At 46.2% G+C, this 25,873-nt stretch overlaps 3 protein-coding genes across 7 annotated transcripts in view; 1 reads left to right on the forward strand and 2 right to left on the reverse strand.

Annotated features, from left to right (window-relative positions):
• Positions 1 to 2,748, forward strand: part of LOC126527232 (orphan steroid hormone receptor 2-like) — a 30,204-nt gene extending 27,456 nt beyond the window's left edge. For all 4 annotated transcript variants that reach the window (XM_055068618.2, XM_055068619.2, XM_050174986.3 and 1 more), the window contains 2 exons: positions 812 to 1,078; positions 2,393 to 2,748. In XM_055068618.2, the coding sequence (XP_054924593.1) occupies positions 812 to 1,078; positions 2,393 to 2,418 (293 nt within the window). In that variant the 3' untranslated portion in view covers positions 2,419 to 2,748. The remainder of the gene's footprint in view (positions 1 to 811; positions 1,079 to 2,392) is intronic.
• Positions 2,586 to 10,829, reverse strand: LOC126527233 (uncharacterized). 2 transcript variants are annotated; one of them, XM_050174988.3, is made up of 3 exons: positions 8,081 to 10,821; positions 7,161 to 7,409; positions 2,586 to 3,225 (listed from the first exon to the last, which is right to left on the reverse strand). In XM_050174988.3, the coding sequence occupies exons 1-3, from the start codon at positions 10,265 to 10,267 to the stop codon at positions 2,950 to 2,952; spliced, it is 2,712 nt and encodes a 903-aa protein (XP_050030945.2). In that variant the 5' UTR covers positions 10,268 to 10,821; the 3' UTR covers positions 2,586 to 2,949. The 2 variants fall into 2 exon arrangements, with proteins under 2 accessions (XP_050030945.2, XP_054924592.1); XM_055068617.2 differs by lacking the exon at positions 7,161 to 7,409 and having other exon boundaries at positions 8,081 to 10,829.
• Positions 10,830 to 14,480: 3,651 nt separating this feature from the next.
• On the reverse strand, positions 14,481 to 25,610 carry Rap1 (RAS oncogene family member Rap1). The gene is made up of 8 exons (XM_050174989.3): positions 25,524 to 25,610; positions 21,990 to 22,069; positions 21,807 to 21,875; positions 21,034 to 21,090; positions 19,907 to 20,047; positions 17,680 to 17,823; positions 17,169 to 17,266; positions 14,481 to 16,075 (listed from the first exon to the last, which is right to left on the reverse strand). Exons 2-7 carry the CDS (start codon positions 22,044 to 22,046, stop codon positions 17,177 to 17,179), a joined length of 558 nt encoding a protein of 185 aa, XP_050030946.1. The 5' UTR covers positions 22,047 to 22,069; positions 25,524 to 25,610; the 3' UTR covers positions 14,481 to 16,075; positions 17,169 to 17,176.
• Between the last annotated feature and the right edge of the window lie 263 nt (positions 25,611 to 25,873).

The following is a 25,873-nucleotide window of genomic DNA, read 5'->3' on the forward strand; positions in this document are numbered from 1 at the left end:
TCTTTAACCCCAGTAACAATAAAAGCTTCATTGCAGAGCTTCAAAACTCTAAAGTTAGCTGAGAAAGGTGTATTCTTTGTACTGAACAAGATTGGTACTATCATTTTGACGAAGGCTCATATGACTTATGCCCCAACTGACTTGTGTGGCGAAACTGGACCTGTGCTTGCAGGTTTTCTTATGGACGAGCCCAGCTTGTAGTTGGTAGGAGCGGTACACATATGGACAACTAGCCTTGCTTTCGTCCTTTGTACATATTTACATTATATTTACGTCCTTTGTAGGGAAAGGTTTAACTGGTTCACACTTCTTTGGGTGCTTCACAAAGTATTTTCTAACTGCTCTGTGCATGTTTTCTCTGGATATGCCTGTGCTACCTCAGTCACTTATTACTTACTTTGGTCCCTTGTTGCAATGTACCGATTGCTTGTTGCAACATAATGGTAATAGCAACGTATACATTTAGTCTTCATAGCAACATGCGAGTGTAAGTTTCCCTCTGCACCACCACATTTACGTGACTGCCACGTTCAAATGCAACGTAAGATGCGGGAACACTGGAGAATGGCGACTTATCAAAAGGGAACGTAATACTATGTGGGAGTCAATCGGATTCAGGTTGGGCCCGCAAAAGCGTGACGTAGCAGCCAGGAAAACACAAAACAAGGAATGTACCAATGGGGTTCCACTTTATTCGGGTTTGACTGTACCTCCCTTTAGAATACAGGCCCAGTCATCTGCTTAGACACACTGTCATCAGTTCAGAATGTCTGAGGACTTGAATGACTGAGTGCCCCGTGGCAATGCGCAGACCGACCCGGCCTGGGGCCGGAGTGGTGCGCACGCCTGGAGCGTCTCCAGGAGCGCACCTGCCGGGAGCTCGAGTTGCACTCAGGTGCCACCAGTGGGACCTGGAGTGGGAGCCGTGCGCACCGGCTTTTGTTGCAGCTGGCACCCCTACGTGCCTTGCAGCCCTCGCTGACCGAGGACCTCTTCTTTGCGGGCCTCATTGGCAGCGTGCGTATCGGGAGCATCCTGCCTTTCATCTTGCGCATGGACCCTCAGCAGCTCGAGCGGGGTGAGTGAGCTTGTGCGGCATTGTGCACACTATGCATGTGGCGAGAGGGATCTGTGCCCATGTTTGTCAGAACACTTCATTTGCATTTTCGAGCATACAGTATCACGTAGTGTGTACAGCCATACAGTGCGCAACATGTATCCTCGCATGTGCTCTAATGTGGTTTTTAACTGTGGCAGATGTCGGAGACAGTGTAATCAAAACTGGGTCTGCCCTGAGGCATTTACCCTCGCATTTAAAAAAAAACATAAGATGGGTCTATACTAAAGGCGGTTTATAGTTAAAGGTGATGACTTGGTGGACTGATCACCTGACACGAATGCGTGTGTTCTTGCAAAAGTTTTAATGTAGTTTGCAGTGTGGGCTGATCGTGGAGGTAGTGCAACACTGCAGCACACACAGGCCTCATAGCAGTGACCAACATGGTTGCCCTAGTAAGTGTCCTTATTGGGATACGATGAGCAAAACGTGAACAAGGTGAATGCAGGAGCCAACGTTTCGACAAGTGGACTTGTCTTCTTCAAGGTGACGTATGCTTTCCTCGCCACAGTATATATAGGTGAGGCTCTTCTAAAGGGGAGAGGGAGTGAGGCTGGAGGATGCGGAAACGAGGGAAAATGTGTTAGCGTGTCGAATTGAGAGTAAAGGAATGCTGTGTACAAGGTCAAAGCCAGGGCACAACCGCCCCCCCCCCCCTCCCCCACCCCGGTCTGTCAACGCACACACGTTAGCCGGCGTGTCAAGGGCGTCTGACACGCCAGCTGACAAAAAATAAAAAGTAAAGGAAAGGAAAGGAAAAAAAAAAGAAAGGGGGGGAAAGAGAAAGCATACGTCGCCTTGAAGAAGACAAGTCCAAACGTTGGCTCCTGCATTCACCTTGTTCACGTTTTGCTCATCGCCTTGAATTACCATCTCCCGCATTCGCCGTCTTTTCTCTTATTGGGATACAGCAATATAATAGACTCAACTAGGCCACGAACATGAACAAGAAATGTTCACGTGAGTCTGTTATGCCTCTGCTGCGCTGTATCCCAATAATGATATTTAAGCTAGTGCCAATACAAGCCTTTTAATCAATAAGTGTCTCTCCAGCTGCCCATCTCAGCAGGTCTACCGGTAAGTTGTCGCTTGAATATTACAATCCACCAATGGTTCTTGGCCAGTTCTTTCATTACTTTAGCCAGTCTCATTTTAAGATTCAGATGCATAAAATGTAGATTTGTCATTTGTGATAAAGTTCGTACCAGAAAGGGTGGGCAGCCCTTTCTCTTCATGTGATGTGCAACAGACGTTTTTGCTTTTCTTTTTCCCTAGGCATGAAGTCTGATGCAGTAAGCTGAGCAGTGCTTCCTTTGAAGACGAAGGGTGCCTTCCTACTGCGGCCAGGAGTGCCTTTATTCAAAAGTTGTCACGAACCCGGTGATATACTCAAGTCAAGTGCAGATATTAAAGAAAAAAAGATATGCCTGGACGGGCAACATTTCCAAGAAACATATTGACCGTGATGTTCATACACATATTTTTATTCCTGTAAAGCACAAGCCAAGTTTGTGCTTTGGAACATTTCTTATACACATATGTTGCACACATAGCAGCGCCAGTATGACGAATTCAACACACGCAATGTTCTTATGTAAAAATGAAAACATTAAAATCGTACATATATATTGCTTCATAAGTGCAGTTCCGTTCTTTCGCTATGTTAAGACGGAATACAGTTCACTGGTTAGAAAGTTTTGTATAGTCTAGATAAAATTTTGAGTACTTGAAATGCTTGTATGAAGTCGAGTGGCTATTGAATATCCGTGTGCTATTAAGAAATGATGCACTGCCTTGCAGCATTATTGACTGATCGTTTTCCAGCGTCTCCACTAAAAGTCCAATGGATTTATATGGGTTGTCTCTTCTTCGTCTGCCATGATGCGCGAGCCGTTGTAGTGTTCTATATCAAACATGAGAGTAGCGTGCGGTGTTTCTGTGACTACATTTTCTGGTGGGGGTCTAGAAGCAGATGACACGATGCTGTAGACCACAACTAGAATGATGAAAACCATAAGGATGGCTGCACAGCCCATGATGACACCGTTGAAGTTGTTTGGGTTGGCTGCTCCCACGGCATCAGTCTCGGCAGGCTTTTCGTCACCTTGCTGGAAAGAAGAGGTGTTTAAAAGGTCAGCTGGAGCCAATTCAAGAAGTAGAAGTTCATTTTGATAGTGTTCACAGCATGCACATACCAAGTAAAAAGGACAGGCAAAGTGAAAGAGCGCTGTGAACACTATCGAAATGTGCCGTTATCAACTCGCCCAAGCTTCAACCCTTACTTGCCGAGTAAATTGTCCCTTCACAATTGAGAGGCAAAATCAAATTAAATTAAGTTAATCTGTTTCATCTCCATGGGAAAATGGGGGAGTAAGGAATATGCTTGAGAAAAGTTATTTCAATCAGTCAGCCAATCAAGCGATACATTTGACTTGTTTCTGCCACAGTCCAACTCAATTTTCAGCAATGTTGGGAGCCCTGTCGAGATTGGAGCCAGAGATGGCCTGCTCGAGTTGAAGCCGTAGGAGCGAGGTGATGAAATTTGTCAGACCTCAGTCATGCTCCCAGCTCGAAGAGGCTAATGCCTCTGAGCTCTCGATTTTGGTTGGTCAAATTGAAAGCGCTCTGCTGCAGTGCTTGAAACTGACCAGTCCAAACTGACCAATGTACCAAAAGATTGGTTTAAATGAAAGATTAGTTGAAATAGTTCAATCAAAACGATATTTTGTTAGAGGTTTCTAACTTTCTAGGAGCGTAATGTAATGTGAGGTTAGTGTTTCATTACTGACCAATGTGAAAAACATATAAACCATGCGTGACATTTCAGCATCTCTGCAGCTATCTTGCTCCCAATTAGTCGACCATCACAAGGTTCGCTTGCGAAATGGAAAAATTGCCATCTGCCTGCGAGTGTTTGAATAGTGAAATCTTCCTGTCGCATCAAACAAGGAACACTGGGGGGGGTAGCTAGCATCAGATATCAAATACGGAAACATTCCGTATTTGAAAAATGAAAGAAAAAAGTGTATCAGTTAAAACATGGAAGTCTGCCAAGGAAACCACACAATGTTGCACGTGCTTTAGGCAGTTAATATGTCAACAGCCTAAAGCCCTTAACAGCAGTGGTTGCACACACGAACACAAAAAAAAAAAGGACTGCATTGCATGTTACATGCTAAAGCAGTCCCTCGTATTTTTCAGTTGAGATGGATTAGTAAAGGACATCTCAGCAAAATTATCCTTGAAAAGCAAGATTGTAGAAATAGAAAAAGCTTTTTTGTAGAAATAGCTTTTGTAGATACTAATTGTTACGATTGTCCCTGAAGACAAGAGACATGCACCGTATTTCTTCGAAGCTCATGCTGAGACTGCCACAGAGTTTCATACAATACTTTACTCGAGAGAACTCTGGCACTAGTGTCTACGGGAACTGCAATGAGAGCGGTTGTACCAGCATGGGAATTATGGGAAGTACACGTATTTGCCTAAACTTCGTCCTTTTGGCTTCAAACGGCTTTGTGACTTTGTAAACTCGTCATTTTCAACAATGTACTGCGTAATAAATAATTGAATAACCATAATTAAAATTGTCCGACGGCAGGATTCGAACACAGGAAATCTAGAATAAAAGCCTGATATTGAAACCGTTAAGCCATGGACGCATGTATCGACAAGCGAATGAAACGCCCTTATAAATTTATCGCGGGCATGCAAGTGCCCTGAGACGCTTGGCACGTTTCGATTTGGCCACTTGGACAAGCTCAGTCATTTCAATAGCAATTGTGCGTGTAGGTTGCTCTGAAATTTATGACAATAAGATTGATATAACGTAATATGTACAAAGCCACAAGAACGTCTGAATCCACAAGCATGAAGATCAGACAAATCCATGTACTTCCTATCATTCCCATGGTGGTACAACGACTGCAGCGCCAGAGTTCCCTCTAGTAATTATTGTATGAAACTATGGCGACTGCCGGTGACCTGGCACACACATTTTTTTTATTCAAAGCGTAAGCATGACTAGCTTTAGTGGCACTAGTTTTCAGAAGCATAAATAACACTAATGTAATAACAATTGTAGCCAGTTTTGTTACATTGTAAAAGAATATTGTTACGTAGGAAAAGCTATATACAAGTATATTTACAAGGTAATACGCCGCACTTGGCCAAGAGGCAACAGCCCGCGCTAGCCTCCAGTCGTCGTCATCGTCTTCTCGCTGCTCACCTCTTCGTCATTGCAAATACTGTTCCGTAGCAATATGCAATAACGTTGAATATCAAATTATTTAATAACTTCTAATATTCACACACCCCGAGCTTCTTGTTCTTAATATGAATGAAAATTGACCAAAAGTGTCAGCATGAGTCAAGAAGGAATGCTTGTTTCTTATGTTGTTGGTTTACAATGTTAAAGAGGTTAGGTGGCATCCTCACTTAGTGTATACATGTGTAGGTGTACGTGCATGCATGCAGGCATGCTTTCCAGTAGATAAATGTAAGCAATTGAAACTGCTCCTGTGTTGTGACAATATTTTGCATTGGCTTTGGTGATGCCAGCAATATGTGCGTGAACCCTGGCAGTTGCACACTTTAAGTGTTCCGGCTTGCCCACTGGTAGGTGCTCTTGGCATGAACAAATGCCAAGTTTCCAACTATGAAAGTTCCAAGGTTCCTCTTAACTTGAGAGATGAAGGGAGTCGCAGAAAGTGAACGCCAAGTGCAGTACGACTACTCAGTTATATTCTGCAGTCATATGACTACTCGTATGACAGTATGACTACTCAGTTATTTGACTACTCGGGCACGACATCTACACAATGAGGCGGTAGGCACATATTAGAAAATTTTGAATAATTAATCGAATATATTTTTAATAAATTCAGTGCTCGAATTGAATAGCTAATATTTGAGGCACCAAATACATATTGAATTGTTTTCAAATAATCAGCAATGATGCGCAAGCACCCTAAAGAGGTAAAACTAAGACTGCAAAGGGTTCATTCTTTTCTTGTTTCCATCCTTGGTATACCCGAATCTTAAGCATAGCCCAAGCTTCAATACTACTGCAGGCACAGTACTGATCTCGGGGTGATGCTCAAGCTTAATGCTTTTGTGACACCAACGGTCGTGCACCACCAGTCTGGAATTATATCCTCTTCAGTCACGAATTACGATCAACTGTCGATAAATGCGTGAAATTTACATACTTTTATGCCAAGATGCTGGAAACTCCAAAAAAACCAAGTCAAGGTGGGATGAGAATGAGACTGTGCATTTTATATAGACCCATCATAATTACATAGTAATTAAATATTGATATATTGTACACTCAGTCATGCTACATTTCTTCATTAAGAATATTGAATCACTCACTCGAATTGCATGCGCAGGTTAATTATTGGGTGCCAGCATTACAAAAAGGGGAAAAAATATTTTGCAATAACTATCGAAACGTCCCACTCCAAACGTCCCATCAAAGACGGTGTTGCCTTCACTAAAGCGGTCATCTGAAGCGGTACATTTCACTCAGAAGTGAAATGGGGGCACTTTAGGAAAGCAGAATGTTCAATTTGCAGAAAGTTTAATGTCTGTTGTCTATTCCTTGAAACCACTGCACAGTAATGGCGAAAATAAGTCGCGTCCACAAATGTGTACGCCGTGACTGAAGGGGATATGGGTAGGAGCTAGGCTTGCCTATTGCATTTTATCACAACACTTTCTGTTGATCATGCCTCTCACTGGCACTCTGGTACTCCCGCTTTGCTCATAAAGCTCATAGTCACTGCTGTATTGAAGCTTGTTTCAATGCATAATGTTGGGGTATATTTTTGTTGTTGGTCGAAATTTATGAATGCTTCAAGCAATATCTTGTGGAACTCACGCATTGCGTTGAAAGAAGTCTCTCTATTCGAAAAGTATCAGATTCGTATTCAAATTGGTATTGTGACTACTTGATTCGTATTCGGTTCGAAGAATTACTTTTAATACACCTCTATACGCAACTCTGAGAAGTTCTGCGGGAAGAGAAACAAGAAATAACCTCAGCAAGGGCTGCGTCTTTATCTGGCTTTGCACCGTCGCCTTGAGCCGGTTGAACGCCAGCGGCTGGCTCGATATTGATAGCTTGCTCTTCCGACATGGGAAAATCCGGTTGCAACAAGTCCATAATGTGTTCTACATTGCTCGAGTCGTTGTGGTGTTCAGGGGGTTCCCCAGCTTCGTCACTCTGGCTCGACCGCTTCGAGATGGTATCGGACGCACCCGGTTCTTCATTGCCGGTAGCATTGCCCTGCATAACATCAGGTTAAAGCTGGCGGGTGATTTGTATTGCGCGAGAGAAATGCAGCCCCTCTAGTCACAATTTTCTCTAAATTTTGTATTGAGTACTTGGCCCGAAACAAGTGCTGCAAGGCTTCTGAAATCATTTAGTGTCTCTCAATCTGTATGCACCGTCAAAATGCAACCTCTATGATAAATTTGAACTTGACCAAGCCAGCAGTTTAGCTAGAAGGTAGAGTCACACACCCACTACACACACACATATATATATATATATATATATATATATATATATATATATACACATACACACCCAGTCGAACGCCATTATAACAAAATGCTTTCGGCCTCTGAAATTATATTTTGTTATAGCGCAAGCTTGACAAGGACAACAGAAAGGCACATCTGACACACACAGCGCTAACTTCAGATGTGCCTTACTGTTGTCCTTGTCAAGCTTGCACTATAACAAATTAGATGCCGTACCAACAAGCCCCTGTAGCTATCCTCATCGACGTTGAAATCATTCGTTATACAGGTCACTTCATTGTAGAGGTTGCACACTACACAGCTCGCAATAGAACTGGGACAGAATTATCACTTGGTTGTGGAGACATTCATTGTAGAGGTGCTTTTACTGTACCTTGCACTTTTATTTAGGCAACATTCTGCATGTCTCACCTTTTCGGACGGATCATCGCTATAGTCATCACTGTCTTGTGCAACTGCAGCCGCAGTAGTACCGGTGGCAGTGGGACCTTCCACTATGCCTTGATTATCTGCTGGAGCATTCTGCATACCACCCTTGGGTGGTTGAGGCTCTGCATTGGCGTCTGGAATGCCGTCGGGTAAGAGAGAGTCGGACCGTGGCACGTTGGGTGGTTGTAACATGTCCATTTCTGGCATAGACTTCATGGTTTCTGGTGACAGTGAAAATTCGCCCAGTGAAAATTCGGCCGTGGAATTTTCTGGCATAGTTGCCTGTAAGTTGGGAGGCTGCGGCACAGACAAACGAGTCTCGGGCAACTGTGCTGCAGGGAGCCCTTGCTTGGGTGGTGCAGCCACACTTGCTGTCGCAGGGTCTTTGCTGGTGTCAGACTGCTGCCTTGGGAAAACGTTAGGATCAAGAGGGGCCACTTCAGCCCCAGCTTGCTTTTTCTTATGCCTATCTGGTTGATTTCCTTGCGCTGCTGGTTGCTTTTTCTTTTCTTGCTTTTCTTGCATTGATGGCTGCTTTTCCTCATGCACTCCTGTTTGCATGCCCTCAACTGCTGCTGATTGCTCAGTGGATGGCAGACTATGTTGAACAGAGGCTAGCGGCGGTTGCACTTGTGGTTCAAGCGAGCCATCATGTACATGGGACTGTGCTACAGGCAGAACTCCATCCACGAGAGGTTGCACTTGTGCCAAGGCTTCAGCTGGCTGTAATGGCGGGGCAACAGATGCAGACGTAGCTTTAGGTTCCTCAGGAGAAGTGGTGTGTTCGGCAGTTCTTGCACTTTGCATCACTTTGGGTGCTTCTCCACTCCTGGCTGTTGAATGGCCTGGCTGGTTGTTAGCTGGCTGTTGAATTGTCCGAGAACCTTTAGGAGCTGCAGTCTGGTCAGCATCACTTCCGATTGAGTCTGATGGCTGCGACTCTTTTCTGGTGACTTCCGGGCCTTCAGGGACATTGACCGGACTTTTTTCAGTGCCATCAGCCGGCTTGCTCGATGTGGCGTCAGTCACTGCTGCCACTTTCCGTTTCGAGAGGCTTTTCTTGCTGGGCCTCTGTGGTATCTGTTTCCCCTTGGGTGCGGCTTGGACCAGTGTCGAGAAGTCGTGTACGGCCTTGGCAGGCGCCAGTCGGCGCTGCTTCGCCTCTTGCTCGCACTGTTCGCACACGCAACTGGAATCAGAGCTGCGGGAGCTCGTCCACGTCTCGAGCGGCGGCACTATGGGGCCTGGCGGGTAGAAGTAGTACGGGTGCTGCGGCATCGGCCAGTAGGGCAACAGGCAGGTCATTCCGAAGGGGTTCTGCTGCAGTCCGAAGGCCCGGTAAGCCTGTGAAAAGGTTCGGAATATCTCCAGCGGGTCTGGGAAGCGATTACCGCAGCGGCACTCCGAGCAGCACGAACGCTCGTTGTACGGAAGCGGCGTCGACGACGGGAGCACCACGCAGCAAGACGGCTGCCCGTCCGCAAAGCTCAGGTACTGGTACTGGGGACCGCTTTGGGATGACGGCAGCGAAACCTCGCTTTGCGTGGCCCTGCTGGCGGTGGCCGTGGCGCGTTGCGGCGGCCGTCTGCGCTGCACCGCGGAGGGCACCAGCTTGAGCCGGTACCGGTTGCGAATGGCGGGCGCAGGGAGTTGCGGGGCAGACGGCCGAGGCCGGTACCGCTCGCTGCGAGAACGGGCGGGCGCGCTGTCGGCGGATTTGATGCTAGGCGCCGAGCGAACGTCACGAAGGCAGGAGCGGGACGGCGGTCGCACGACGGTTACGCCTATGGAAGAGCGGCCGTCGCTAGACGGAAGCATTTCGGGAGCGAAGACCGTGAGGGACACGTAGTCCAGGGCCTTGGAGAGCGGAGACTGTTCGTCGCGCGCCGCTGTGGAATTGGAAGCGCTGCCCGATTCGAGGGTCACCGACGTCCGGACCAACGTGCGGTCGGCCATCCAGTCGAGGGCCTTCTGCAGGCCTGAAAGTGGACCGTCGACGGTTGATGGCCCGCCTTGAGGCGGCTGCTGGGATCCGTTCACGTAGATCTCGTTGAAGTACTTGAGTGCCGTCTGCCACGGACTCTCCTGCTGCTCCTCCTGCTCTCCGCCTTCGGATTGGGTTGGTACTGACGGTTCACTGGCGTATTTGGTCGGCGGCTGGTCCGACATAGTCGGCTTGCGCACGGTGACAGTCTTTCATTTGCAGGAAGGATCGAACGCGGCGCGCGGAAATGCGCACGTACGGGTTCGTGCCATAACGTGCAGCAATTGGTTGGTTGCAACCCACTGCTGCGCGCCGTTTTCCTCTCGTGTGTGCAGCAAGTCGAACCTCGATAACGACGTTATATTTGCAGCGGAAAACTTCGTTAAATCGCGAATTTGGTTAACCCGAGGTTTTAAAGTTTCAGCATTAAAAACAACTTCACAAATTCCCAGCGCATTCCGGATGGATATCTTCTAGTGACCATTTATGAACAAGTCGCAAGGAGGTCGGGTCATAATAGCGCGCTTATGAGCACCAACGCGTGCGGTGCAGATCGCACCGAGAGCAATGCATCCACGTGGCTCACGGCGTCCGAGATTTGCATGCGTTTAGCGCCCCCAGCCGGCAACCACAAATTAAAAATAAATGTGCAAAATAAATTATATTGGTCCTGAGCAAAAAAAAAAATTGGAGGACGCTTAAGCTTCGCCTTTAAGAGTGGAACGCGATAGCATTCAAAGATCTCCGACTGCTTCGCACGCTTCCCGGCAACTGGAGCGTATGTAACCGTAATGTTTACTGCGAAACGCTGGCCGCTAATGCTATGTTTGAAGGCAGGCTTTGTGCTAGGAACGCAGCCTCTTGCGTGGGCCGAGATGCAGCGGAGGCTAGCGCCAGCTGGAGGTGTTGCAAGGAACCGGGCGCGCTGCTCCGTGGCCTCCCAGACACCCGTGCGCCGGCGCGCCTTGAATGGCGGACGCAGCGGCCGGTCTGTGAATGGTACAAACGCTGGGAAAGAGGTTCCTTTGAGTTTTCGCGTAACAGAATTATGTTTTCTCGTATAGTCAAATTACAATCCAAGAGCTATAGTGTCTGTAAATAGTGTGTAAGTCGTAGTTTACGTTTTTTTTGCGTATTTTAGCTTGAGAAATTGAATTAGTTCACATGGAGGACCTGGGTATGGATGGTTTGAAATGTTGTTTACCGCAACGACGTCTGACACCGGACGCGAGGCGCCGAATTTTCTGCTACACGGGCTCCTTAACGCTATCGCTTAAAAAAAGAAAGTCAGTTTCGTCGGAAAGGTGGAGCATTGATGACAATAGCAAAGACTACATGAAGTAAGGTTCGTAGTTTTATCGGTATCACGCACACTCAGGCAAACATTAACAGATCTCACTTGATGACCACAAACTGACAGTCACAACGCCAGCGAGCGCTCTGTACTGTGTTTCGGAAACTTGGGATTATGTGCCCGCCAACACTAGACGCACAGGGACAACAAAATGTGCGTGATGGCACCACCCAAGATCAATACGGCAGGTGGCCCGCGCACCGACACGCGCGTGAAGGCAGATAGGCGCGCGTTCACTCCCTCCCTATCCCTCTTGTGTAGAAGGTCAGCTCTCTGTGTTTCTCCGAGTTGTTTATGAACACGACAAATGCCACAGTGGTGTTTCTTGCCCACCGCGTCTCGGCATGCACGCCTTGACAGCGGTATTGCCGCGCAAGCTGTTCATGCAGGAAGGCTCTTGAAATAACTTTTGCCACTGCCGGCATAGTTTTTTGCTAGATTTACTAGCCATATAGTTTCCAATTACATGATTGAAATGGCCGAAAACTTCGTTAAATCGAAACTGTGTCACAAAGTTATTTCGTTAAATCGCAAAAATACACGGTTCTTAAAAAAATACAGCAAAGTTCGAGAAAATAGTTGCATTGCGAATTTTGTAAGTCGAGGTTTGACTATATCCAGAAACCATGAGCCGATGAGAAAGAAGCTGAATTATATGGCCGAATTCCATGTGGCCAGTCCCCCTCCTGGGCATGAGCTATGTTTTGAGGCCGGAAAATAATTTACACTCGTGCTGCAGGTTCATAGACCATTTAGCAAGTAGTAGTTGCAGAGCACCAAGTCAAGCTTAAGCCTAGTTCAGGCATGCTATCGCAGCGCAACACACGACGCGCTCCAAGAGGTAGACACACTATACTTGCGGACAGCTTTCTCTGGCAGTGAAGGGAAAGCTATGGAGGCAAAGCGCGCACAAGTGAGAGCGCTTCTGAAAAGAGTCGTGTTTTCATCCACATTAGTTTAAGCGGGGGAAGAGAAAACATAAACACCTTATCAGCAACAGTTAAATAGAACGCACCACTTCCCGCCAAAGTTTAGTTAATTTGCATCTTTTCCCTTCTGCGTCTGGGCAAATGCGAAACCGTCGCACGTGAAGCTGCGTCGATTCAGCGTCTGTTCCGAGCAACCGAAAGCACCGTCAAACGCTGGCGGACTACGTGGCACCGCAACACATGTGCAGCAGCCACGCGACCATAGCTTTCCCTTCATTGCCACCGAAAGTTGTCTGCGAGTATAAGAAAAGTTTGGACCCTTTGCGGTGTACCTTCATACTTAAAACAGTTGCACCCTTTGGGGTGTGTATTTTTCCCACAACAATAATAGTCATCTGTGCCTTGCTTGCGTTTTCTTTCTTGAAAACTCGGCGCTCACTACTTTCCTGTCGAGAATGATACGACACAAGCATGCCATTTGTGACCAGGAAGTACCAGCATAAAAGAAAAAAAATGCGGGCAAGACAGGTGGCGATTTTTGTAGTGGGACAAGATAAGCCCCAAAGGGTGCAAACAAGTTCTTGCAAGGCACACCATAAAAGTCATCACAGGGTTAAACTTAAACATTTCTCTGTAACTCAAACAGAACCAATCAGCCCAGCTCATTAGAACCAGCTGGTTCTAATAATGGTAACGTTAATGGACAGGACAGAGGCTCCACCTCACCTTCTCGAGCAGTCGGGCCTCACCACCCGGCTGTTCTACCTAACAGTGCCAGTGTGCAAGGCCAGGTGACAACTCTCTCGGGGAAGTCACTCCACAAGCGAAGTATGGATATTTCTGACTTAGTCACTCTTTTTTAAATATGTAAATATTGTCCCTTACTTTAGGCTCTCTGTTTTTACCCCCCCCCCCTTTCCTGCTGTTCAGGTATCGGCAAGCTCTAGACAGTTACTGTGGTCATAGCAGTTTACCTTCCCTTCCTTTATGTGTAGTTATTTATCGAAGTAAACAACAAATTACCACTACCATACTTTTTCTATTTTTCACTTGGCACAATGCTAGCAGCGCATTACCGACTAACCCAACAGTAAACCTTGCTAGCCCAACTTCTCACGCTTCAGAGCAGCGAGACAATGAAGTCGATGAGAGATCAAACTATTTCCTTGTCAGCAAGCATAATCTTGCAGCAGTGTAGTAGTAGCACACGCAGTGCTCAGCCGGCCGTAGTTTACTTGGGAGGCCAACTGCAACAAAATTTTGCACTGCGCAATACAGTGTAGTTTCAGATACTGTAGTTGCACAGCAGCCTTTGCGGTGTGGATGCATTGAGTTTGAGACAAAAAAGACAAAAAAAAAGATGTTGCCATTACCGCTCGCTGGAAGTGATGCACGACTTCCAGGTTAGGCAGCACCCACTGACCACCAGGTGCATGCATAATCTGCTAAGGTGCTATTTGAAACCTGCCAACAATAAAATTATACAATTTCCATACTGTAGCTTCGCAGAGACCGCTTCAGTAATATATGCCAACCATTTATAGCCAATTTAGCCAGTGACATTTCATTGCAGCTGGCCTTTAACCTCTCACGATTATGCATTCCGAGCCATGTGCACTAAAAGTTGTGCCAGCAACAATCACTGAAGTCTTACTGGGAACCTTAATAGCACTAAAAAGAGTAGGACATAGAAATGACGACACACGTGGAAGTCAGCACCATGTGCTGTCGGAAGTCAGCACCACGTGTTGTAGCTTGTCAGTCTTTCTTGCACTATTGAGGTTCCCAGTATGACAGACCAACTAGCCTGAATCAATGCCTTGGTCAATGAAGTCAAGCACTGCTGTACCAAGTTCTACACCTTTCATGCAAGCAGCCTGTCCTCGTCCAAGTAGGTTTGCATTAAACCTTTCAAAACCAATCAAAGTGCGTAGTACAACCATAGCATGATTGAAACAAGTATACCTGAACAAGCTTGTATAGAAGCACAAAATATGGGTATGTGAGAATGCTTGAAAATGCCTTTATGACTGCAGCATCTTAAAAGCTGGAGAATGGTTCCAGGGCCCGATCCAAAGCCAAGACTTGGTACAGACAGAAATACACAATACACAATCACTGATTAAAAAGTTTTATTTATACTTGCGTACGTATGGAGCTCTTTCTCAATCCTACAATCAAATCTGTAGCACCATAAGTACAATCCAAATTCACATTTGCAGGTAATTTCTCTATTTGGCCAGGAAAAAAAAAGTTTGCCATGAGGCACCTTGCACGATTTGAAATGCAAGGCTAAATAAAATAAGCGTTCATCAGGATTGCACCTAAGAGTCTCTGCATATGACCAGAAAACATGCAAAGAACTGCACAAAAAAGAAAGTTAAAATGTTTGATAAAAACAACTGGCTCAGGGAAGAAAGTGTAAAAAGGGGGGGCTCATTCAATAAACATGCAATACCAAGCGTGCCATTATGATGTACATCAAAAAGAAGTGTAGCAAAGAACTCAATTAATAAATAGAGGGGGAAAAGACATTGCTATCTCGATAGAAGCCGACAAAAAAAAAAAAAAAAATGGCAACGTGCACTTCGTGTGCTCCTCTCCGTAAACTATTCTGTGGATTGCTTTAAGATCACTCCTCCTAATATATATATACACCACCAACTGACTGCCAGTAGTTGGGCAAATATCTCGCAACACGATGCTCGAAATGCCGCCAGGATTCGAGGGGAGAGAAGAAATGAAACAACTGCTGTCTTTTCCCAGTGAAAATGAGCTAAATAAACACTGCCTCACAGCCCGTATAGAGAGCATGAAAAGAAGAAAAAAACTATACTAAAAGCATTACACAAATTATGAGGCCACATTTGGCAGATGTAACACAAAACTGCTCTGCATGAGCAAGTGGTGCTGTGTGTGTAAACGCAGGTGCAAGAAATCTGCGGAAGCCGGCAGCGGAGAAACCAAGAAAGCTTCCCGCGGAAGACAACTCGCAACGGAACAATGGCTGCTGTCGTGTGACAGGCGAGTTCTCGGCAGAGTCCTGACACTTATCGTTGACTGTTCCAGCTTTGTTGTGGATTGAGGGGGCAAAGGATGGGGGTGGGGTCAGGTCTTGAAAAATAGACCACAGTGCTACGACATGAGACACAAGTGAGAGGCACATTTGACCGGAAGACCCGCCAACGGAAAGCGATGCCGCGCAGACTTTCAGAGCACGCCGCCGGCCTTGAGAGAGATGTACAGACACAGAGCAACGATGTGAACGTGAGCAGAGTTTGGCAATCGTTTTTCTTTTCCCGGGGAGAGAGCTTCAATTAGACGTCCGCGGCATCACAAGCCCACAGATTACTGGTTGTAGTAGTAGTAGTACTAATATGTTGAAAGAGGGTGTGCTCACAGAGATGGGGGTTCCCAGAAGGGACAAAAGAGAAAACAGTTTTTGTACCCCCCTTTGGTTATGGTTCGGTAAGTGTGCGACGGCAGATAGGCCATTACAGAGAGCACGACTGCGCGGGGGATTTTAAAAAAAAATGAAATAACAAAAATCTGCAATCGAGTGAGTGCGTGCAGACGGGGGCTTGGCGAGCTTCAAGAGTTGCGGATGCCTCGATTCCTCGCTGCCCGTTGTCCGAAGGCCTCATATCGCGGGCACGTTGCAACCAGGAGTTGGGACATCTGTCAGCCTTGGTGCTGGAGGAGGTTGCAGCCTGCAATGGAGCGAGGCAGCGTTACGTTGGCATCTTCCAGTACCCTCACAATCGCCAGTAGAGGTGTGCAAACAGCAATACTTGAGAACAAATCGAACAGTGCCAGAAGCAAGTAGAGTATTGAATACTTTTAGAATGGTTTTAGAATGAACAGCCAATTTCTTAACACAAAGCGCTGTTCACATCTAGTATGTATAACATCAGTAACGGTTTCTGTCATTCTGTTGCACGTTGTGAAGAAGCAAGCAGTTGGTTCACATAGGACTCTGGAGCCTACTTCACTACGCAAGCTGTCGTGTCCTAGGTCTGTATACTATGCCTGCAGGGCTGAAATTTATCCTAGGTGCGATTCAATTTTAGGTTTGATTGTGCACAGTTGATGTTCTGAAATATCAAAAGAATATTCGAAGAAAGTATTAGTGTTCTCAAACAGCGACTATTCAATTTGAAGGCTGAATCAAGTGAGACACTTTTAGAAAGTTCAGAATATGCATTCGCACACTAATCGCTAGATGCCAACCTGAGACTCATTCACATTGGCACAAGTGACCTGTTTCCAAGGACCAGCAGCATTTGGAAGCGCTTATACCAATGAATTTTAAAGGAGTACTGGAACATGCTTTTGAAGTTGTAGAAACTCTACCAAACGCTGTCACACGCACCTTGGCAGACACCAGGTGTGTCAACACTGGCACAATAAGCAGCGCGGGCAGTGGTGCTACAGGTGTTGCACCTCAATGGCAGCGCATAAGATGAATAATCTGTTTAATAGCACATTTATTATCCAGTCTGCTCAGGACAATGTATGCACCAAGCTGTGGTATGCACATAGCTCTTGAGCAGGAACATTTCCTTGCAAAGCTCATGCCAGCAACAGAAGGCACAGATAAGAACAGAACGGCATAAGCCACACTGTGCAGGGTGCATTGGTGCAGTTAGCTTCTAAGCAACCCGCTCATGGTGCGCACCAACCAGTAGGCAAAATGTGCAAACTGAATGCTGTCACGGTCCCTCGTGCTGCCACCTTTAGTTTGTACCAGCTGGGCATCAGTTCCACATAAAAAAATAAAATAAGATTACGTACTTCACTTACATGCTTTTCTACAATAGGACACACTTGGACTTCTTTTTGGTGTTTGGCTTCTTCTCTGGGTTCTTACGGTTGATCTGCCGGACAAGGTCGTAGAAAATCTGCAAGGAAAGACGGATGCCAAAAGTGTTTTAACAGGCAGATCGATGGGCAAGAAATTCACTGATGCCAGGGATGTATGCATTTCTGATTCATATTCTTATAGGCATCAGCCATGCCAAAGATGAATTCATTGGGAGACCAGTCTCTGCACTTTCCGACAAAGTGAAATATCTTTTGGGGCACGGCATGGTGTGGGCCCCGCTGAAAATTGAAATGGCACAGCTAGCCTCTCTGAAAAAGAGTTATTGTGGTGTGCACTAACTGGTAGGCATACGATGAACCACTACAGATTAAGCAGCCGATCAATACATCAGGCACTATGGAGACTTGTTTGGCAAGTCGTTCCAACTAGGCTTTAAGCTGTTAGTATGTATTAAGCAGGCACACATTAATGAGGTTTTGTTGTACGCACCTCATTGACATTGATCTTCGCTTTGGCTGAACTTTCGAGGAATGCACAATTGTTGAAAGAACGCGCCAAATTCGCTCCCTGGTCCTTGCCGACCACCCTTTCATCCTCCAGGTCGCACTTGTTTCCGACGAGAATCATTGGCACCTGCGACATGGTAGAATGCGCAATACCGTGAACAAGTGTTGCCAAAGTTAGCTGACTTTCGCTAACATTTCTATGATGTTCAAAGGAGTACAGACACAAAAGATGTAGAAACTACCACATGCTTGTCACACAATGTTATTGAGTGTGAAGGTTGGGAAACACTAATCTAATAAGTTAATTTAATGCCCAAGTAGTCTCGAAATGCCAGACCTGGCATCACCATTACTGCGTCATGACACAGAGCAAACTTTGCCAATGTCGTGTAGCAATAAACCTTGGCATGACGGTGTTGCTAAAGACAAAAGAGAGAGAGAGTTGTGGGCATTTGTTTAGGCTGCACTTGTGTGAGGCAGCTGCAGCAACCTTATGTACTGTGACATACCTCCTGTGTACTGAAACAAACTGGTTTGCAGAAACAAGCATTTTATTTAGAATGCTTTGACCTTCATTTAACGAAAAAAGAAAAAAAGGTTGAAAATTCTATGCCAGTATGTTTGTGAAATGTGCCTTTGTTCAGGTCAAGTGTGTTGATGGCTCTACCTTTGTGGACAAACGAAATTAAACGCAAACAAGAAATTACGAAGTTGACAAAATTTTGCAAGTAACATCTAGATAGAACGATCTTGCACGAACACTTGTCCAGTAGCCAAAGATAGCACGGGCCTCACACCAAGTGCCCAAGCTGAAATCATGGCAATATCAGTCGCCGACAGATTATTTGGACTGCTTCGTGGCACCACCACTGGCCCCGTAGATTTAGTGTATAAGGATGACCGAAATTGCAGATGCCTCACAGTATGCCATTAACAGGAAACACAGTGGGAGAGTCCAGCTGTCCTCGATGCATGTGTGCCCATTTGTACAACAATTTACTACTGAGTGATACCGGCAGTGCTTCTTCAAGCTATGACAGCTACAGCAATGTGGTGGCAACAGTTCCATGCAATGTGCACGCAGTGCAGCGCCTAATCAGTGTGGCGGTATGCTTGCTGTATCATACGCACGCGTTTGCTGGAAGTCAATTTTTTCAGCGTCTACACTGCTTCTGGCTATGCATGCATGCAACGCACCTGTCGCAATGGCGGGCTGCTTTCATTTCTGCAAGCGATGTGCACATGAAGTGGTTACATTCAAAGACGCAGCAGAGAATTGCAGTGCGTGTAGGTTATCGCCTATTAAAAGTGTGCAGTGTGCTAACAACGGCACTATGCATTTCGCCACACGCATTGCCGAGCAAACAGCTGAAGATGCCTATTGTAAGAGGGTAGGCAACAAGTGATACTGGTGCATCTGTTGGTTGTATTCTTTGTTGAGGCCACCATCATGCCTCTATGCGTTCCCAATGCTTATCCGTAAGGTGTGACTGCAATTGCTAGTGAATCCGATATTCCGGTCCTCGCCGTGACTGAATTATTGGTCAGCGACAGTACACAAATTGCGAAAGCGGAAATGAAAGAATGGCTTCCAGTCAGCCTTGCCAACGTTTCAGTTGTCCATGATCCTCCAGTTGTCCACAGTCCAGTTGTCCAGATAACAATCGAAATGATCCTCAAGCTATTTTGTAATGGTAACCACCTGTAATCGCTTATACCAATGTCACATGGACACTTTCTTACCACACTGTATCCAATCTGGATCAAGTCAAGGGAGCTCTAGCGCACCAGGCATCACCAAGAGGGTACAAAGCGCTTGACAAGTTTGCCTAATGCATTAAATATTGTACTGCAGGTGACAACTGATCACTGCGATTGAGAAGCTCGATAACGATACAAAAATCACCATTAAATGGATTCGGGTCGAACTCAATCCGGGCAAAGGCTTGGATTGCGATTTAATGTACCTGTGTGACACCGGTCCAACCAACAACACAGACCTAATGAGTTATCAGATACAACTAAATTTAAAATCTATTTCTTGCTGACAAACATGTAACAAATATATGTTTATAAAGGACATCAAATATAACAAAGGCATTTTTGTGTCAGATGCAGCGTCATTATAAAGACTTTAGACTGCATTATAATGATGTCGCGTAATGCCACACTAAAGATCTGAGATACACAAGTGCACCATGTCCACTCACATCATCCATGTCCTTGACTCTGAGGATCTGCTCCCTGAGGTCCTGGAGGTCATTGAAGGTTGATTGGGCCGTGATGGAGTAAACAAGCACAAAGCCTTGGCCATTCTTCATGTACAGGTCGCGCATGGCCGTGAATTGCTCCTGCAAAGGCAGAGAAAACGCAACTGCAGCAACTGATGCCAATTGTGTTTGCGTGAAATTTCTCGCTGTTAACTGCATCCACTGTACGCATAGACCTTCATGTGAATAGATGTGCAGACTTATGCGTGCCAAATGTTTTGCATAATTTCACTACTTCCTGCTGTGTAATATACTCTTAAAATAAACTGGTCTACCTCGATACTTAAGATAATCCTGTCTGCGTATGGGAATATTGGAGAAAAAAATGTGCTGATACATTGTTCATAAGCCTGGTGCAGACATCTTCATGCAAAACTAAGATGAAAGGTTCCAGTGACAATTTTTCAGAAATTACATGGCAACCTAAGAAAAAGCTGCAGATTTATTTTTATCTTTTATGCTACACTATAGGCCTGAAGATATGTTGTACCAGATTACACACTGCGATAGTGCAGTGACTAGCTTAATGTAACATAAGCAGCACACAGACTTAGTGCTGAATGCATCAGTTACATCAACAAGCATTAAAAATTAACTCTGGCTAAATAGCACTCGCCTGGCACTTATAAATTCTGTAGCAGTGTCACTATCCCTTGTCATCAGCTTGCTGAAGAAGCAGCTAACCCTGCATTGTTGCAGACTTTAACACCATCTTCTCAAGACATCTTTGCTGCTGATGCCTGAATTGGAACAGGGCTTAACATGGTAACAGTCCAGAGAAGACGGAACAGTAGCTGTCCACTCCAGGAAGCAAAACACATGCACAGCACCCATTACGAAGGCTGGCTACCTTTTAAATGTAGCCGGCCAGCTTAACTGGCACTCATTAGGCAGGAGTGCTGGACTGTACCAGTACACGCAATACATGAATGCTGTCGTGTACTTACATCGCATACATCTTCAACACTGATGATGTCTGAGGTTCAAAAGAAAGGCAAGTTCATAATGGCTCTAACCAACACTAAGGCTGTAGCTTGTGACCCAAGAAAAAGCCAAGTTCAACTTACCGTGCCTGCAGTATCCAAGATTTCCAGCATGCATTGCTGACCGTCCACTTCCACTTGCTGCAAATTCAAAATGAATGCAACCGTCAGCAGAAAAGTCTACCGCGTTGGTACGACCACTCAAGAAGTGGACAAAGCGAAAAGCAGTTTCCCTTTTAGAACTTCCTGCCAGAACTACGGCATTGGCGTGTTAGCATAATGTCACATATGTCAAAGTATTTTCTCATGTTCGGGCAGATCTTTCACTAGGTTCATCCTTCGGCTCCTTCAGATAGTAATGCAATCCTTGTTGATAAACTATCAACTAGTCTTGAAAAGACAATGCCAAAACCTAGTGATGTCGTGAGGAGGTATAACTTCCAAGCCAGTCTTTCATTTTTGTTTTCTTCATATCTTTCTTGCTAACACTGACTCACTCTCAAAGCAAGACCTGAGACTTCTAGTGATCCAGACGTAGAATTAACCAATCCAGCTTAGACAATTAAGGATCGCTTCCTCTCCTTTTTCTTTCCTATCTTTTCCTGCATTAAGGATGATCACCGAAAGATGGACCTATGCTGCCATATAATGGCAATGTGAATTCTGCAACTGTAGCAAATTTCTCAAATTCATATAACCTGAAATATGAGCTCCGCAGCACATGGTGACCACATATGGTCACACAAACCCCACTGTGGTGACCATGTTCAGGCATAATGGGTTAGCACTCCTTTTTTTTAGTGTTTTAAGGTCCCGTACATTAGACGAGTAATTAAGAAAAATTCAAATGTACCAACCTTCCTGTAACTGTCTTCGATGGTGGGATCATATTTTTCCACGAAGATGCCCTGGACAAACTGTACCGTCTGTGGGGGGTGAACAAAGAGATGCAAAAATTAATATCCCCAGGTTGTCACGGGTGGATGCATTCATGACCAGCATGCAGTTTTCTTTCTTTTGCAATCAAGAAAGACACTTACCAGGGCGCTTTTACCAACGCCTCCACTTCCCAACACCACAATCTTGTACTCTCTCATTGCGGACCCAGACAGGGCTACGGCTGCAACAAAAAGTTTTACAACAGATATATTGCACGTTTCCAAAGACTGCTGTAAACATTACTGATGTACTACAGTGAGCAAAAGTGAAAAGCTCAGCAGCAGCAGCAGTGAAAACTTTTTGTTTCCTTCCGGCATAGCTATAGAGCCTGAAGCTGCAGTGTGTTGGTCGAATGCCCACACATGCCAGTTCGGCTGCACATCTGGGTTGCAAAGCTTCTTCCACGGCACCCATGCTCTCCATACTTTTGCGTGCAACTACACACATTTAAATGTTGGATAGTCTTATATACACCCGTGCAGGTGGGTGTGTCTGCACCCCCCCCCTCCAAAATAAAGGGCAAGTGTTGGACTGACATGGTACTGTGGACAGCGAAATGAATGAGAAAGCCTGCCAAGTGACTTCAGACAAGTAAAGGCCATCAGGCAGCAAAGGCCTGGTGCACGAGCTTGATGCTGCAGGCCAATGTGTGTGAACAGTTGGAGCAAGTACTGTTCACACAGTCAACACATTCACTGCAGCAGCACTTTCAAAGCCCCGATTCCTAAGCATGACAACACACCGGCGAGCCACTTTTCACAGTCCTCTGGTGCATCGTGACCCACCGATGAGTCAGCACGGGGTTGTGCTCTTTGGAAACTTTCTCAAGCTGCAGACAGAAGATGCCACGATGCGTCAAATCAGAAGCGACAAGAATTTCTCCTCTCCATTGATTTCTAGCAAAGCTGTCACTTATGCAGTGCAGGAAGGCCCCCCACAGCTGCGCAGGAGGAATAACTGCTGTGGCCCATCTGTGGCCCATGTCGCAGTGAACACACTAAAGGATGTCGCACAGGCCTGCTTGTGCGGTATGCCTTTTCTCACCGATAGACACTAACCTTGCCTACTAAAAACAGCATAATCGAACATATCAAAGCTTTTTAAGAAATTACAGTAACTGACTGCTGCCTTACATGTCAATAGTAAAGCAATGCTTTTACTACAACATATTCTGCCAGTGTACTCGCTACCGAGGTATTGACCTTGTGTCCATGTGTAAGGTTACATAAACAGCGGAAATTTATCTACAAAGGAAAGCAAAACCCAAAAATATAAGCTTGTTCAAGTACGCCAATAACAAAGCAAGGCGGGAGGTGGAGGGCTCAGTGGATAGAATCATCAAGGCCTCCAACACGATGCAGCACCTTTCAAGTCGCGACCTCGTTCAAAAATAAAAGCCAGAGGCTTGAAACCCCCACCCCCCCCACCCCAGTCACTTCCACGCAGGATGCGCAAAGCCTGCTTGCTTCACTGTCCTTACATGAAGTTTAACAGCCCCTTACAAGACTGAGCACACACGCTAACTTTCCCACGCAAAAGGACGGCTGACTTGCAATGCTTCCCAGCTGTGTGAAACCATAAAGCTATGCAGTGCACGAGGAAATTTCCTGCCTCCTCTCGTTTCCTTGTCATCTTGAGAGGTAGCTGGCAGACTTCCAGGCACTACATGTGCAAGGCCCCAGCTGTCGCAGCCGTGCCCCAGACACTAGACAAATGACCTCGTATCTCAAAAAAAAATTTTCTGGGGTGGCCCCACCCCTCACGGCGTCGACGGAGGAGCTATTAGGTGACAGTACATCATCGCCGTGGAGCGAAAACTGCCTGGAGATCACGCTGAACAGCTGTTGCGAAACATTAGCTATGTTCCAAAAAGTTGTTACCAATCCAACAAGCAAGTCTAACCGCTTCGTCTCACCGACTTTTAACCATTAGTTAAAAGTCGATGTACCAAGGTGCTCAACAAAGCAGCACTACACTTGAGTCGCGTCAAGAACCAGCTTGGAATGGAAACACCAGCTTCCCTCCATCGTTTCCATCAGACTCTTCATTGTGCAGAATATCGCTATGTGATTGATATCGCTTATACCTTCTTGTTCCACTCACTTCTCTAACGCCAAAAGGCATTGAGAGGAAACAAATGAAACTATGTAGGAACTTCACTCAAGCACTTCCTACCGCACTCGACAATTTCCTAGACAATTCGCAGCAATAAACAAGCGCAATACCTTAAACATGAGGGCGAGAATTGCCTAACAAGTGTATTCTACAATTAGCTGAGGGGGGCGCAAACGGCTTATTTGAACAGCGCATTGCGAAAGGAGCAGATGGTGGTGCAGGAACTCACCTAAACAAAAGACACGAGGTAAAAAAAAATACTGGAATAAATGTGAACAGCAACGGAAGTTTTCGTGGCCGGGCAAGGCAGTACGAAGACAAGACCTTGTCGCGCAACGTGGGGGTCAAAGCTCCGTCGTACGAACGGCGACGCCGGTAACTTCGTCACGGGCAGACGTCGCCTGTCAATAGACACGATTCGGCGAGGGCAGGAAACATTCGAAACGCTCGCATGAGCGTAAGCGGTACGCGACAGCGATGTAGCAAGGCCTGCGTGTACGGGTGGGCGTCTCTCCGCATACACTTTTGTTTTTATTTCACGCCCATCACCTTTTTCAGCGAAGCGAGAGAAGGCGGCACGTTGGACGGCGGCCAAGATCGACCGACCACGCACCATTGACCGACCCCCACCGGTGGCTTCTCATTCAGCGCGGACGTTGATCATCGGGCGGGAGAGTTGTACTGTACTCGAAACCCAAGCACATGGCGACGCAGCGGAGTAGGTGCGGGCCGTTGAGCTCAAGGTGACAGCGCGTCGCGTTTCCACGCGACGCCGCCGAACGAGCGGCTAACAAGGCGAAAAACACGGCACACGGTGCCCCCCCCCCCTACGCCACCCCCTTCCCACATCCCGATGCCGCGCTTCGACATCCACGCCCCAAAATTGCGAACGGCTTAGCGGCACCGTGGTCGCCCACCACAACCGCAGAGATGTCCTCCAAAGGAAGAGGAAAGGAACACAGAGTTAGAAGCAAAGAAAAAAATCGTGACCCGCCTTCCCGTTTCGCGGACGGACCGAGACTCTTGACAGTCAGCTCCAAAAAACAACAAAACACGGGTTTAACAGCGGCAGCATTCCTCGCATGCTGGCTACAGGGAAGCAATATGTGTCGTGACTCAAACATATTCCTTTTATGGATGTCAACGATCTGGCATCGCTTTGATTAGGAAGAGTCGACAAATGTGTCCTAGGACGTGGGCCGCAGAAGAAAAAAAAAACGACACTGCCCTTGAAAGAGAAACGCGATAGCTGCGCTGCCGAGGCCCAACGTTAAATGGGCATCCCTCCCTTGCCTTGCCTTCGGCTGGGGCTTCCAGAGCACTTCGCTATCATCCGAGTTGAGTATCTTCATAAACAATCGAGGCAGGCCTTAGCAGACTGTAGGCTTAACTGCGGCCGATGCGAGCAAACAAACCTGAGTGAGAAACTCTGTCAGGGAATCAGCTGTGCGGTCATCTAGGAACGGTCTTCCGGACAAGCTGGACACAAAATTCGACAGGACGAATAAAATTTCACATACCTTTCGTAGTACGGCAGAATATAGATATACAGCAGGGCGATGCCTCTGTGCTTCCTGGCGCGATGACGTCAGGCCATTGGTGACGCAGAAAAGGCGATGCACAAAGTAACTAAAATTAGTATTCGAAGTTTTATTAAAAAAGTATAATTGGTGCAATATTCCAACACGAAAAAAATTATGTTGGATTTAACATATTATGCTATTACACGATGGTTAAACTTGACGCTCTTTTGTGGCGCAGTTCTTTTATCAAAGCACCTTTAGTTTCTCCTATTCGAATACCCTTTCTCTACATTTTATTTCATTCTCGTCTTCGTCGCTGTCACCTCACTTCACCATCCCTGTTCTGT

This window comes from Dermacentor andersoni, chromosome 9, assembly GCF_023375885.2.
Source record: "Dermacentor andersoni chromosome 9, qqDerAnde1_hic_scaffold, whole genome shotgun sequence".
NCBI classification, from domain to species: domain Eukaryota; kingdom Metazoa; phylum Arthropoda; class Arachnida; order Ixodida; family Ixodidae; genus Dermacentor; species Dermacentor andersoni.

What these genes read in the sequence shown, in the direction of transcription:
- LOC126527233 (XM_050174988.3), bottom strand. Translation starts at nt 10,267, where the DNA reads ATGTCGGACCAGCCGCCGACCAAATACGCCAGTGAACCGTCAGTACCA. An exon ending in GCGATGATCCGTCCGAAAAG is followed by an intron (nt 7,410 to 8,080) that starts GTGAGACATGCA and finishes GATGTTATGCAG; the next exon opens with GGCAATGCTACCGGCAATGA. An exon ending in AAGACGCAGCCCTTGCTGAG is followed by an intron (nt 3,226 to 7,160) that starts GTTATTTCTTGT and finishes TCTTCTTTCCAG; the next exon opens with CAAGGTGACGAAAAGCCTGC.
- Rap1 (XM_050174989.3), bottom strand. Translation starts at nt 22,046, where the DNA reads ATGAGAGAGTACAAGATTGTGGTGTTGGGAAGTGGAGGCGTTGGTAAA. An exon ending in TCTTGGATACTGCAGGCACG is followed by an intron (nt 20,048 to 21,033) that starts GTAAGTTGAACT and finishes CTGCCTTTGCAG; the next exon opens with GAGCAATTCACGGCCATGCG. An exon ending in CGAAGATCAATGTCAATGAG is followed by an intron (nt 17,267 to 17,679) that starts GTGCGTACAACA and finishes CTTTCCTTGCAG; the next exon opens with ATTTTCTACGACCTTGTCCG.